Source organism: Centruroides sculpturatus, unplaced genomic scaffold (genome assembly GCF_000671375.1).
Source record: "Centruroides sculpturatus isolate CEXI.00-Female unplaced genomic scaffold, Cexi_2.0 scaffold1904, whole genome shotgun sequence".
Lineage (NCBI taxonomy): Eukaryota > Metazoa > Arthropoda > Arachnida > Scorpiones > Buthidae > Centruroides > Centruroides sculpturatus.
In genome coordinates, this window is record NW_019386145.1 from 65,729 (window position 1) to 80,829 (window position 15,101).

A 15,101-nucleotide genomic window follows, 5' to 3' on the forward strand; every position below is an offset into this window, starting at 1 on the left:
TAATGGACTGTGGTCATATCTGGCTAGAAGACATTCATGGTCAGAATATTATTTCTTTTAGGAAAGATACTAGACTCTTCTGAATGCATTTCTTGTCATATACTTTGGTGAAGGAAAGCCGTAGCGGTGCAACGAAGGCCCCTTTGGACTGATTACCAACCAAATCAGAAGCTGTGGCGAAAAGTTTGGAATGTCGTTTGAATTTCATTTCGGAATCCACATCTAGACCTTCCTTGGTAAAATATTGATTACCGACAGATTCACTTCCGTCAAAAATGAAATAAGACACGTAGTCTCCAACCACATCGAAATTGTTTGACGCCTTCGAAACTCCATCAAGCAGCTTCAACAGAAGAGTTTTTTGAGTATCATGTTGCTTCGTTGTGTATTTTGGAGCAGACTTTCGTTTCTTGAGAATCACTTCACATTTCTTCAAGATTCGAAGAACATGTCCAAGAGAAATTTTGAACCTTCTTTCCAATTTTATAAGCGTTTGTCCAATTTTTTCCAAGGCCTCTTTCTTTCAATCGTTTTTTTCTCTTTCGGTTGCTTCCCGTTCTTTCTTCAGTTACCTCTTGCTCTAACCTTGAAATGATGCTGAAGATATTACACGATGGAAATCCCATTGCAGAAAAACTGTTTAACTGTATAAGATTTTACATTCTCGCGATTTTCAGTATAAAATCTACCAATTACGCGTATGCAATTATTCGAAATTACCGGTTAACGCTGCTGAAATTTGTGCATTTTTTAGGATATATGACTATAATTAAATATTCTTACTAAACTTCTTCCGTTTGTACGTCTTACTGAGAATCAGTTGTTAAATTTTAACGATTAGTTTAATGATAAAATGTACAAATAATAGCCATCTCTCATCTGCGCTCCCAAAATAAAAATCCTAGCGCCGGTACTTTTGAAAATTATATCATAAACACATTATTCGTATGAACCTCTAATCCTACCACAACTGCCAGAAAAATTAAAAGTTTTAATGAGGGATTTTTCGTTATATGACAAAATTGAAAATTGTACTGACCACGGAACAACTGAACATTAGGTGTGTAAAATTTGAATTGTGTGCAAAACACGAGTTTTGTCTTGTTTATGATTCCTGAAAGTGCCTAAGCACGATTACATAATGCATTAGTATTGCACATTTGAAGAAACGGTGTCAATCAAGTAGCCACACTCAGATTGTCACTAGATCCTGAGAGAGTCCATGTTTCTATTGCATTGGTGCATAGCCAGAGGAAAAGGCTATGACAATTGTTCTTGGAATGGACTTTGCCATTCATATCATCGCATTGTTCGATGTTATCCGTAGATGTACTTGTAGTGTTTGTATATGTTTTAAGCCAACGATCGCCAACCTTTGTGACCTCACGGACCATTTAAACTCATAATTTTGAATTCCGCGGACCAATATCATAAATTTCTTTCAACGATATAAACATGTATAGAATAATGATCATAGAAATTCCATTTTACTTTATTTTACTTATTCAAATAAAAAAAACCAAATGAGTGAGAAAAAGCAATGAAGCAATTTGCATTTCTTTCGTAATACTTCGCGTAACCTTCAGATGATCAATGTCCGAATTTCTCCAGGAACCAGCGGTTGGAACCGCTGTTTTAAGCAATTCAGTAGAAATTCTCTAACAGTTTGCAGCCACAGGACACATTTAACGCATTGTTCTATGTTCAGTGCCATTTTCATTATCACAATCAAAAAAATAACCTGTACATTAAATTTGCACATCAAATGTCTTTTGACGAAGCGGGAGCAGTCGTCAAAAGACATTACTAATTAAGTGTCTGACTTTAATTCAAAGGAGTTTTGATAGTGATAAAAAATAGGAATTTCTGGTATATTTGCACTAATTTATAAGGGACGCATAGTTATCTCAACAGATTGCGGGAGAGGACTTTGTCGAATTAGTCATTCCCAGTTCGACGGCCAACTCACTGTTTCCAACCATAACAATGTCTTTAAGCATACGAATTATATATAGTGAAGCATTAAAAATCCGGACTAATTGAGTCGGACCCCATGCGGATTTTCAAATGTATATTTAAATTAGCATTCTAAGCAGCCTACTGTAAATTCCAAATATACAGTAAGTTATTGTTCCTCAAGTTTAGGTGTTCTAAATTCAAGCCAGTATTTCGTAAGGAATGTAAGATTCAATTGTTTATTCAAACAAGTTATAAAGAAACGTTAAAAAAAAGAAACGTTAATATTGATACAAGTAAAATTTTAGAAATTCCAGCAAGAAGTGCATTGTAATAAAAACATTTTCGATCAGATTGACTGATCTTTTTCACTTACAGAACATTCGAATTCCATTAAAGAACGAAAGATAAAAATTTAAGAATATATTATTTATTATGACATAGTCACAATGCCGGGCTGCAATTTTTTATTATATTTTTTAATTTATTTAACTTAANTTAAGATACAGTTGAATTTATGATTATTTTCGTGTCTCTTCTATTGAACTTCTACGAGAGTCGTCAGCTTTCTAAGGACCAACATGGCGGATGAGCATACCTGGGTTATCTAGCGCCTTAGTGATAACTACTACTAATATATACGTATATCAATTACGTACATAAATCCGATTACGTCTCAATCGGTTCCTGGTATATGTCCAATTATTGGCACTTCATCCTATTAAGGGGAACACCAAAACAAAACTAGAACCTCGCTGTTTATACACGTAATAATGTATAAAAGAATTTATGATTTACATAACATTTATTTATCTACTGTATATACCTTAAAATTAAAAAAAATAATCGAAATTAACATTACTATTTAATATGCTAAACTTGAAGTATATATATATATACATAACATTTGTTAGAATTTAAATTACAGGATATAGTATCACGTGATATGACGGAAGAAGGAAAAAGTCGAGGTTTTTCCGTCGGAAAATATAAGTATATCAGAATAAACGTTATAGATTTTCGTTCTGGTTTTAACAATTATTCATTTACGAATGTGCCAAAGAATTATCAATCAATTAATGATATTTACAGGATTAAGCTTAGTTTTTGTCAGTAAAGAAGTGCGGAATTACTCAAGTAATTAATTCATTTAAAACTTTAATATATTTACATCTAAATATGTGTAAAATAGTTCTTTAGCGAAGGAATTTATGTTATTTTTTAACAAAAATAGTGTATTCTATATTGTCATTAAGTATTAATTTTGTTTGTAAAATGCTAGACATACGAATTTTCTCTTAATATTTTTTTAATTATAGAATGTACACCGATCACAATTAAAAATGGATTTTTTAATGATAACATGCACCAATACGAATGTAACAAGGATTATTATTATTATATGTTTGGTAATGAAACATTAAAATGTCAAGATGATGGAAGTTGGAAAGGAGAAATACCCTATTGTGGTGAGTTAATATTTTATTAATTCCATAGTAAATAACTAATATTATTATAATGTTTTTTTATAGGATATGTTGGACTAATAGCGTAAAACAGAATTATGTACAATAAACATTTTCATTAAATATATTCAAGTATCGTGTTCTCGATGGAAGGAAATTACATTAAATAATGTGTTAAATCGATCGATTAAAATGTTTCCTCTAATTAATCAACATTTAAAAACTTAATAGTAAATGCGTGCCACAGAAATAATATATACGAGAATGGAAATACGTGTATTTTTTGAGAATTTAAACCGACAATTGAAGGGACGAGCGCAACAGAGCTTTATTACTATTGAAAATAAATAGCTAATGATCAAAAACAAGATGAAACCACGAATATAAAACCAATAATTAAAATTTTACGCTATATATTATTACAGATATAATGTTAAATGAATTGGTAAGACATCTGAGGTATCAGGATTCGATTTCGGGAGAATATTTCATAATTAGTCTGACTATGAATGTTAGGTCCAGTCCCTTATCTCATTACGATCCTAATTGAATCTTTATTGGGAGTGTTCAAAGGCTCTTTTGGTGCTCATAGATTGTAAATTGATAACTATTCAAAATTAATGAGTAAGTAGGGGAAGATAGAACCTCAAAGTTCGTGAGTTTTTCGACATATGTCCCCTCCATAAACCTAAAACATTCGGTATTTTCTTCGGAAATAATGATAACACAACACTTGTTAAGTGTATCTGTTGATGAAACAATAAGGCAGCCACGTTAATTGTGAATCACGTGAAAAACCATCTTATCCTATAGGTTGGGGGTAGGGTAGAGATGAAGTCATAGGCAAACAAAAGGATAATCATCTTCCTCGCGTTACTTATATATATTTAGCTAACATAGAAATGTACAGTACAACTGAACTATACAAGCGCAATGTCATTTAACAATACTTTTACATTCAATTTTAATAAAATGAAAAGTAATGAAACATGCATTACTTTTGATATACATATATTTTATGTTTTTTCCTATAATAGATAATTTACTTTGATTCAGCTAGGACAATCCCTACGGAGATTTGGAAAGACGGTAATGACAAAAAAGTAATACTTAGTTACAGTCGATGTGTAGAATTCGGTGGTAACACGTCTTGGGAGATAAAAGTAAATAATCAATCTTTCTCAGCTATTAGAATATTGTTTAAAGGTAAATTTTTTTTTTTAAATTATTACTACAGTAGACTCCGCTCATCGAAATCACTGATTTTATTAAGTTCCAATGTGATTAAAATAAGCGGAGTCTATTATTTATAAATAATTAATTTATTGATAATTTTAATCTTCTAGCAAACAGAGATGACATTGGATGTCCTGTCGTGAATTTAAGTGTTAATAGATATGTATACAAAGAACGATATAAAACTAGTTGTCGACAAAGTAAGTCAATAAATCTTTTATCATTTTTCGCATATACAGTCGACCCCCTATAACACTGTTGATAATTCCGTTTTATATGAATTCCATGTTGTACGAGTCACTTAGATTTTACAAATAGGTGTGCCGGGCTGTAAACGGCTCATGTATTTGTAAAATTTAAGTGACTAGTACAACATGGAATTCATATAAAACGGAATAATCAACAGTGTTATAGGGGGTCGACTGTAAATTATTTGTTTATTTATTTCCTAAAATATATATAAGGCAACACAAGAAGCAGTCTTCCAAATGCAATATAAGGATGCAAAATTAAATGTATTACATTAAATGAAACAGGATCCTTGAAGAGAAAAGCCATAACCATTTTTGTGTTGTGGCTCTTATTTTAATATTTGTTTAATTATTTTTAATATTTAAGAAACATTAATATGAGGATACTTAAAGAATTAATAGTAATACTTTTTCTTGTTTATTAAGTTAAAATCAGTTAAAATTTTTACGAATTTTAGTGCATCTATTGATATATTTTATATTCATATTTTTGTTTTATAAAGAATTATACTGATGCCATTATATAAAAATATTATATCGATATTTTTATTATTTCAGATACTGTGCAATTTACATATGAATTTAAAAACGTTATGAACGAGGATATTAAATTTACTCTAAAGAAGAAATTTTCACGTTACTTTGAAGTATGTGGAATTTCCGTTTATTCAAAATCAGGCAAGTACTGTACCTTTTTTCTTTCGGTGTTTATATCAAATAAAAATTAATTTTCTTGTTTCTTCATCACTCGTAAAACACTATTTCCACAGTAAACAAGAAATATATTAAGATAAGGAGGAGGAGAGGGTTGAGCTTCAATGGGCATATGTTTATTTCATTAAATTTTATACAGTTTATTATATTTATTTCAGAATTTCTTCTATGTTTCGTTTCTATTTATGATATTTATCATTCCTAAAATGATAAATGTTTTCTTGAACGTCCGAAGAGGGAAAGAGATTATAGAAACGTGGACAAACTGGGACAAGAAGGGAAAGGAGAGTAAAAATTTCAAGAAAAATAGACGTAATTTATAGACTACCCCTTATATAAAACAACCTACATAATTTGATTTAGCTGAAAACACTTTTTTACACGAAATATTTAATGAAAATTGACAATTTATATTTCGTTAACAGAAGAAAAATGTCCCATTCAATCATTATATCCATCAAATGGATATATTTCTCCTTCAAATGTTAACTCGTTAAGCTATGGAGAACACGTGTCATTTAACTGCAATGAGGGTTTTCAACTGAATGGATATCGATATCTTTACTGTGGAGTGACAGATATATCCACTCAAATACCACAATGTCAACGTAAGTAAACCATTCGGACAGCTTTTATGCTTAAAATTTTATTTCATTTTTAATTGCCTAAATTAAATTTTTATGAAGGAATCCAATGCAAAAGTTTTCCTATGAATATATTAAATGGTATGTGGGAAAATTGGAATGGAACTAAACGTTACTTTTATGAAGACGAAATTCGTTTTATTTGTAATCCTGGTTATAAATTAAATGCCACAGAAAGTATTAAATGTCTTAAGAATGGAGAATGGTCCCATACTCATGCAGCTTGTATTGGTATGTAAATATTTTATATTTTAAAATAAAGAAATTATTGCAGTTAAAATAATTTATATTTCTTACAGAGAAGAAATTTCCAATGTATTTAGGTAAGTAAATAATAATTGAATCAAATTTTAAATGTTTGATTAAATATAATATTTATTTTTTAGTAATTATAATTTTGATGGCTGTTATAATTGGGCTAATTACATTGTTGATTGGATTATTCACCGTATTTAAACACAGGTAAAAAAATTACTATAATATATATATAGCAGTTAATTATGTATTCAATGATTTAATTGGAATTGAATTTAGATACTTGTAATTATTATATGTATATTGTAGATAGAATATTTAATAAAAATTGAAACTATATATCAAAATAATTTCATAATTATTCATAATAAAAATTATAAAATTGTTTTAGAAAGAAAAAGATCTTATCGGATTCAAGAACTGAAACCATAGCTTATGCTAAGGAATTCGAAGAATCAATGGAAGAAACTGTGTCAGAAAATGAATACTGTGAAGTGAATTATCAAGTGTTAAATTTCCACGATAAATACAGACCTCAACTTCCTACAAGAACGAACAAATCTAAAAAGTTTCCTTTGTTTTTATAAATTAAATTTATTTGTTTCAACGTTAAAAGTATAGTTTAGAGCAGTGATGAGCAACCTTTACTGGGTGTAGACCNATATAGTAAAAGATAATGATTTTAATCGTTACGTTAAGTTTAATGCATGTGGACCATTGTTATCTTATATAGCCATTTTAGGTGGATTCATCCATAAATATATTCATCATTTATTCATTAATGAATTAAATGCTTTTCACTATTATTAATTATATCGTACGAAAATAGTAATGTAGAAGCTTGACCTAACTCACCACAATAGGGTATTTCTCCTTGCAAAGTTCCATCTTCTTGGCACTCTAATTCTTCATTTCCAAACAAGTAATCATTGTCATTGATGCATTTATATTTATGGTTGTTTACTTCAACGTTCTTAATGTTAATTGTTGTACATTCTGCACTCAAGTGTATTTATTTATATTATTTATTACAGGTAAATTTTTATAATAATGTACAATATTTTAACGTTTAAACGTTATTTTAGTATCAAATCGTGTACAATCACCATTACCTAAGTTCTGTATACGTACTTGGATTCGTTACTTACCTGAATTATGATTCTGGATTTGATTACAAGTAAACACTATATATAGACCTGTAAATGTTACTTGATAAAGAATTCCATTCTTCATTCCAAATATTCTTTACATGTAATACATAATTTCAATACACTAAAGTAAATATATATAGTTTATTAACTATAAACTTTTGTAAAGACAATAAAATTGAATTGATAGTTAACGTATTTTTATACATCCGGAGGAATTTGTCTGAGAAAAAAATAATGATTGCATTATTCCTTCCGGCAAATCATATTGCAATGTATCCTGTGCTAAATATATTGATAAATATTCATTATAAACATTTTAGTTTAGTAATATTTATGTTTTAATTTGATCAATTAATTTTCTATTAAATATATCATAAATTAAGGTTATATAATAGAAAAGGCTAATTGAATTTAATTCCAAGTTAGAACAGAAATTTTTGTGGATAGATTTAAACGGAATTAATCCACCAAAAACATTTCTGAGGCCGTTCCTTGCCACTAGTAGGCCCCATTAAGGACGTGGCCAACTTAAATTTAAATTTAATTTTAACAAAAACAGTTAAAATTAATTGTTGTAGACACTACAGGATATAGTAACGTCACAAAATTTTCTATTAATTTTACGAGAATTAGAATTAATATCAGTATATTTTATAATAATAAATGCAATTTTATTTGTTATTGTACTTAAATTTCCTTTTCTGTTTCTAAAACTGAATTCCTATAAACTAGGAATTTCCTCAAAACAACGTGATGTTCTCTCGCACCGTCTTCCTATTATCCTCTTTCGTTTCCAAGAAGAAAACAGGGAAATTTTTAACTGAATAGGGAATATAAAAAATTCCTATTGTTAAGATCATCGAAATAAAACCCTGGTTCAAAACTCAGTCAGTCATCCGTCTTAAAACGATAATTCGCTAATACAGTCGACCCCTCTATAATACTGTTGATTATTCCGTTTTATATGAATTCCATGTTATACGAGTCACTTAGATTTTACAAATACGTGAGCTGTTCACAGCCCTGCACATGTATTTGTAAAATCTAAGTGACTCATACCAACATGGAATTCATATAAAACGGAATAATCAACAGTGCTATAGGGGGGTCGACTGTAGTTGCTTCCTAATAATTGTTCGTTGTAGTTGATGAGCAGTCTTTTATTCGTCTGTCTTTGATATTATAGAATCCTATCATATAAAACAAATGCTTGAAAATTAAAGATGAATTTTTTATGCTTGTATTATTGTCATAGAGTATATACAAAGAAATGCATATTTTGTAAAGTGCTTCTAAGTTCTCGTGAAAGTCACTCCCATTACAAGTTGTCCAATATTAGTATATTACATATGAATTAAAATTACACAATACAGTACAGTACAATCTCGGTAATACGTATGTTCGCTAGTTCTAAACATTCAGTAATCTGACACTGCCAATTCCCACAAGTTCAAACTCCAGTTCTTACTAAATTTGAATATCTCACTAAACGTGGCGTAATATCGATTCCAAGCTTGATTAAAATATAATAACCAAAGTCTGTTTGTGAGTTTGTTTGTTGTCTTTCTTTTTCCACAGATGGCGCTACATCATAATTTATTGTATCAAGGTCTATAAACATAAGGTCAAGACACGATACCGTGATGCATCGCGGCAGTCGCTATGTTGGGGCTCTTGGTGTGTACTGTGTTTCTAGAGCGAAGCTGATTGTTTGTTTTTTTCGATCTCAATTAGTTGGATTTCTTGTTTTATATATATATAACAAGAAATCCAACTAATTATATAAAATGAACATATAATTTTTATAATGGTTTGGTGTTCAGTACCGAATTGTAAAAATTCGATATAAATGTTTTAACTAAATAGGTTACAAAATAAAAAGAAATGCCAGTGGTTCGTATAATAAAATACGAGGATAAATTTAATTAATCTCCAAACAAGAGCTCAGGTTAAACATTTTTATGAATTAAAATTAGATGAAGAGAAAAGAAAACCATTTTCACAAACTTTACATATTATATAAAGTAAACTTTCAAAAGTATTTGCAAGAGATAAAAACTTCCTTCATTTAGAAAACTTCTTATGCATATAAATTAAATTAATTTATTTTTATAGAGGATTAAATATGTATATTTGTAAAATTTTATTAAACAGTAGACAATACCAACAAATAGAAATGTCAACTTCAACTTTATTTATTATTTATTTCATAATAAAATGATTATTAAGCAACATAATCATTTATTAGAATGTGCAATCTGTGCAGTACTATGTTACATTACTCTCAATTATTATGAAATATTTATTTAAATGACTGAAAGTTTTAATTTCAATTACTAAATTTTATTTTTAATTTTAAAGAGTATTTTTAGTTCACAAACAAGATATAACAATATTTATTCTGTTTAATAAATCTTTATTCTAAATCTCCATTTCTGTTATTCTATTTAATTAGTTACATAACGTTGTACAGTACATCCTAAAACTTTACTAAAACTTTAGCACAAACAGCGTATAGTAATGATATGAGTAACCATGTTTTAATGTAATTTAAACCGGGTTAACTGTAACCATTCTAATGATGCATACTGCAAACGTTTTATAATAAGTGTAAAATATAAAAGCAGTTTATATATTGGATTTTTGATTTTATCTAACAGCAAAATATTTAAATCTCTATTAGTAACCTGATACTGTATTTTCCGATTTCACTAAAACTGTTACCTCAGAAAATGCAACATGTTCACACTGAATGACAGTACATGCAGCAAATAGCATTATTTGTATCAAAATATGAATTTATAAAAATTATAAAACATCAGTTAAATTTTTCTTATTGAATATATTCAAGCAATATTAAAGCCATTTAGCTGAAATCCAACTACTTGAGATCGAAAGAAACAAACAATCAGCTTTGCTAGAAACACCATACACACCATAAGAGCCCCAACATGGAGACTGCCGCGATGCATCAAGGTATCCCGTCTTGACCTTATGTTTATAGACCGTGCATTGTATTATTTATTATTATTTTTATTGTTATGTTGTGATTAATAGATCGTAATATTGTTATTTTATTTATTAATGTTATTAAATACATATAGTTTCGTTTTTAAAATGGCAGGAGAATATTACACATTTAAAAAAAAAATACGTAGAAGAGAATAAAATGGCTTCGTTTGTTTAATGTTATTAATTTTATTGTTAACACATACAAATTCGGTTTGCTCAGTAAATGGCGATACTTTGTACCATTCGTCATCGCCATTTTTTATTTAGAATTTGCATTATGTCATTCAAATAACCGAAAAATAGTAAAGTCTCTATTACTCAGGTAAAGCAGTAAGGAAACCTTTTCAAGACTATAGGAATTTTGATACGGTTGTGTATCTGGAAAAAAAATGGCGGAAGCGTCTACACCGTCATGATGGAGACAACACCGAGGTGTTGTCTCGGTGTCTGGATGGGTCAATTTGACAAATAAAGATCGTTCGATGAGAACGTGAACTAGAGGAATGGAGTGGGATAAATACATTTTGTCCTTTTCCTCCAGTTACGATAACATAATAACAAGCGGACTCCGAATGACCTGACTGGGACCAAAGACCTGACATAGTGAGCTGTCATGCTTGACGCGGAACTATCTACTTTATTATTATATATAAATGTTTTTTATCTTTTCGATTTAATTTCAATAAACTTCCACTTGCTACTAATTCATAAAAAATGTAGAAGACTACCAATTTGAGTTCGAGAGGACATATTTGAAATTAAATAAATTTAAAATATGATTAAAAATTGCAACCCCGTATTGTGAAGATGTTACAATAATTTTTGTTGGTTTGTGTTAGAATCAATCATGTTTACTGGATATATTTACTGTAATTATATAGTGGTAAATTGTGGGTTTTTATATACTCCATAAACGTTATAAAGGTCGATTATAAAAAAATAATAATAATATTTAAAACCATTCAACAAATTTTTTTTGCGTGGAATGGCTTGTGTCGAATTGGCCAAACGTAGGCTTGTGACCTTTGTATGTTGCAATCTAGTAAATTCTGTGGTAAATACCTTGTTTTCAGGGACGTCGAGACGGAGTGCTATGGATTTTTCCCTGCATCCAGAGAAAACTTAAGAACCCTTAGTGGTTCCTGTCTGTATAAGTTAATGTTACTTTTGCTAACAAAAGTAATACTTAAAACTGCTTTTTATTAAGAAGAACATATTCTACAGAACGTATTTCATTTGTTAAAAAGAAAAAAAATTAACAAAAGCTTTATCCTCGGACTCCATACAAAGAGAACTACTTAGCAAGCCGATTATGAGTTTGACAGGCCTATAGTGGAGCGACCGGATGGTGAGGGACAGAGCTCAACATATCCGAACGGATCACCTGTAAAAATTCCTGTGATTTTTGACTGGTCCGGATACAATCTCAGGTCGCCAGATTGGAAGTCTGCCATCTTAACTGCTCGACCATCCGACAGTATTACATACGTTCAGGCATATGTAAAAAACACTTGGGGCTAATTGAGAACTAGTATAGATTTATCTGGAAAATATCGATTTTTAATCACCCCAAATACGGAAATTCAACCGCAATTGAAATTTTATTTTACGTAAGTGTAAAATTTATAAAATGTACAGTACTTGTCAACATTTTGAAATGCATATTGTAATCAAAGTGAAACATGTAAACTGATTCAGTGAATAAAGGATGTGAGCAAGACATGAGTTACTATCTGGTTGGAAATGGGACAGCCCGGATCGCCGATATGTGGTATATATGGTATATGTGGTAGCTTACCTGTCTGAGGGACCCGGAATCAAATCCGGACGGGTCAAAAAAGCATCGGGAATTTTTCAGATGGTGGTCCGTCTAGGTATGTCGGGCCCCGTTTCTCACCACCCGGCCACCCCATTGTGAGCCTGGCCAAAGTCATAATGGGCTTGCTAAAAGAGGCCTTATTAGTGCCCACAGGGCGGAAAGAGTTTTAAAAATAGACTGGTTGGAAATGCATATATATAACGTAATATTATCAAATGACTTTAGACTTAGTTTTAATTTTATCTAACGAAAATGTTTGTTATCTAAAGGACAAAAGAAATATCTCATTTCTTCAACTGTAAGATTGTTTTCATCAATTCTTAATTGTTAGAAGTAGAGGTACGTTTTACATTTACAGATTTATTTGGTTGCGGCAACGCGACACGTAGGCATTGTGCATGCATCACCCTTGGCACGTGTCCCAAGTGCCAAGTGTGATGCCTTTTTATGAAAAACTGGCTCCTATTTAGGTGTTCCAAACGTGAAGAAAATGCGAAAAACTTTACATGGCCAGCTCGTTGGCGAGGAGCGAACCCACAACCAATTAACAGTGTTCAGACGTTTTATCTACTCTGCTACTGGTAAGCCTTTACATTTACATTCATTTTAGAGTAGACCACGTGTTGCATTAGGGACCAATAATAAATATATTTTCGGATTCGGATATACAGTATTGCTCATCGTTCGCATCAGTTCAAATTAACTTTGCTGGTAAAGAGCATTTAAATTATGCTCCATTTTTAACGTTTAAAATTACTTCAAAATGATGTCGTTACGTAGCATTAAAACTAATAACAATTCGTTTCAATGCTGCATCACACAAGTATGTGGTAATACAGCTCAGGTTCGGCTGAAAAGCGTAAAATTAATTCTCTCTAAATGCGGTGTCAACGGTTCCATGTATCTAACAAGAATGCCAACAATGTCACAATCAATATTCCAACAATATCCAATCTTGTGATAAAGTGCATAAAAGGTTGTTTAAAACTTTTTACAAAAAAATTAGAAATTGTTTGCCAGATACTAAGACAAAATTCGTAAAGAGTACTTGTAATTGCAAATAGCTATCAAATTTCTTCTTTTTCTATAAAAAAAGAAAATCGGTTAATAAATTCAAGAAAATATTTCCGTATAATGCACTTAAGTTATACCTGCATATAATATATATTTACCTGCATGTTTAACATCTTTATTTATATTTTGTCTCGAAATTCCTGGCTTTTTGCAACATTTTATTGAAATTTTATAAATTACGCACATAAGAATGCCTATAACGGCTTGAAATACTAAATAAAAACATGGTGCCAGGAGAAGTTTAATCTGTTCCTGAAATTTTTCTCCTCGTTTTATTAATGACTACAAGCAAATTATTCAACATTTAATTCGAAAAATGTATACCTGAACAGGGAAAGATAAAGTAATGACGGTGATCGCAGCAGGCACGTTTTGAATTCCAGTTTCAATAGCTATTGTAGTGCAAACTGATCGAGATCTTCGAGAAATGAAACCTAGTAAATATCCAATGATAATGCCAGTTGCGGGCATAAGAATTGTAGTTAAAATTAATTTTAAAGTTATTTCATGAATAACTTTTCTGAAAGGAATCATTTCTAATATGAATACGATGAGGAAGAGAAGAAATCCTAGCGCACTACCCCACTACAAAAGGATAAATAAAATATTAATTCATATCTTATTAATTAATAACTACTATGTAAGATTATAATTAATAATTCAATTTACTTTAGTGATATGAGCTGATATATTTGGAAATTTCCATCTTATGAGCATACCAACGAATATGGGAGAAGTTATTGTTACTAATGATATTATCATATTGACAAAAGATATAATTATTTGACCTGCAGTTATTTCTCTCGAATATATCCAAACGTTAAGTGGCATCAGTCCTAATCCTAAAGTAGTGGATATCGCAGTTATGGTGACACTAAAATATAATTAATGTTTTTTAAATTCGATATTAAGCAATACGTAAAGGGAATGATCAATGAAGGTCACACCTTAAAGATACCTCTCCATCTAAATAATAATTGAAAATATTCGATAATATACCACCAGGAGAACAAGATACAATAATTAATCCCGTGGATATTTCTGAATCCAATTGAAAAATATGTTTATACATGAAAGCTAATAATGGCATAACAACGTAATGGCAAAATACTCCAATGATGACTCCCCACGGTCTTCGTAAATGTTTCCAAATCTATGAACATAAGTTAAATGCTTATTAAAAATTAATTAATTTTGCATAAATTAAATAAAAATTATTCACAAATAAGCTTGATTACCTGATTCCAAGATATATCTGTACCCATTGCCATCATTACTATTAGTACCATAATAATCATCAAGTTATCTGTAGCGGACTTTAGAGCTTCGGAAACATTATCGTTGAAATCAATACAAGTTGTACAATTCGATGAAGAATTGTTCTCAGCGATATAAGAAGAAATATTAACATTGTTTGTATTATTAAATGAAGAAATATTCTCCAACAAATCTGCGGTCGTGTTTGTCATATTTGCCACAATTACTTTTCTTCTTGTTACTTTTTTTTTATTCTCATTTTTATT

General features: G+C 30.1%; 2 protein-coding genes across 2 annotated transcripts; one reads left to right on the top strand and one right to left on the bottom strand.

The window, feature by feature from the left end:
- The first annotated feature begins 2,950 nt into the window (after window positions 1–2,950).
- LOC111613795 (sushi, von Willebrand factor type A, EGF and pentraxin domain-containing protein 1-like) lies at window positions 2,951–7,156 on the top strand. Its single transcript, XM_023355146.1, has 10 exons — window positions 2,951–3,093; window positions 3,276–3,425; window positions 4,479–4,628; window positions 4,769–4,858; window positions 5,468–5,587; window positions 6,049–6,231; window positions 6,310–6,498; window positions 6,567–6,590; window positions 6,654–6,729; window positions 6,914–7,156. Exons 1-10 carry the CDS (start codon window positions 3,009–3,011, stop codon window positions 7,107–7,109), a joined length of 1,263 nt encoding a protein of 420 aa, XP_023210914.1. The 5' UTR covers window positions 2,951–3,008; the 3' UTR covers window positions 7,110–7,156.
- Window positions 7,157–11,834: 4,678 nt separating this feature from the next.
- LOC111613793 (solute carrier family 10 member 6-like) lies at window positions 11,835–15,101 on the bottom strand. The gene is made up of 6 exons (XM_023355143.1): window positions 14,817–15,101; window positions 14,526–14,731; window positions 14,248–14,452; window positions 13,903–14,163; window positions 13,677–13,830; window positions 11,835–13,588 (listed from the first exon to the last, which is right to left on the bottom strand). The coding sequence occupies exons 1-6, from the start codon at window positions 15,045–15,047 to the stop codon at window positions 13,572–13,574; spliced, it is 1,074 nt and encodes a 357-aa protein (XP_023210911.1). The 5' UTR covers window positions 15,048–15,101; the 3' UTR covers window positions 11,835–13,571.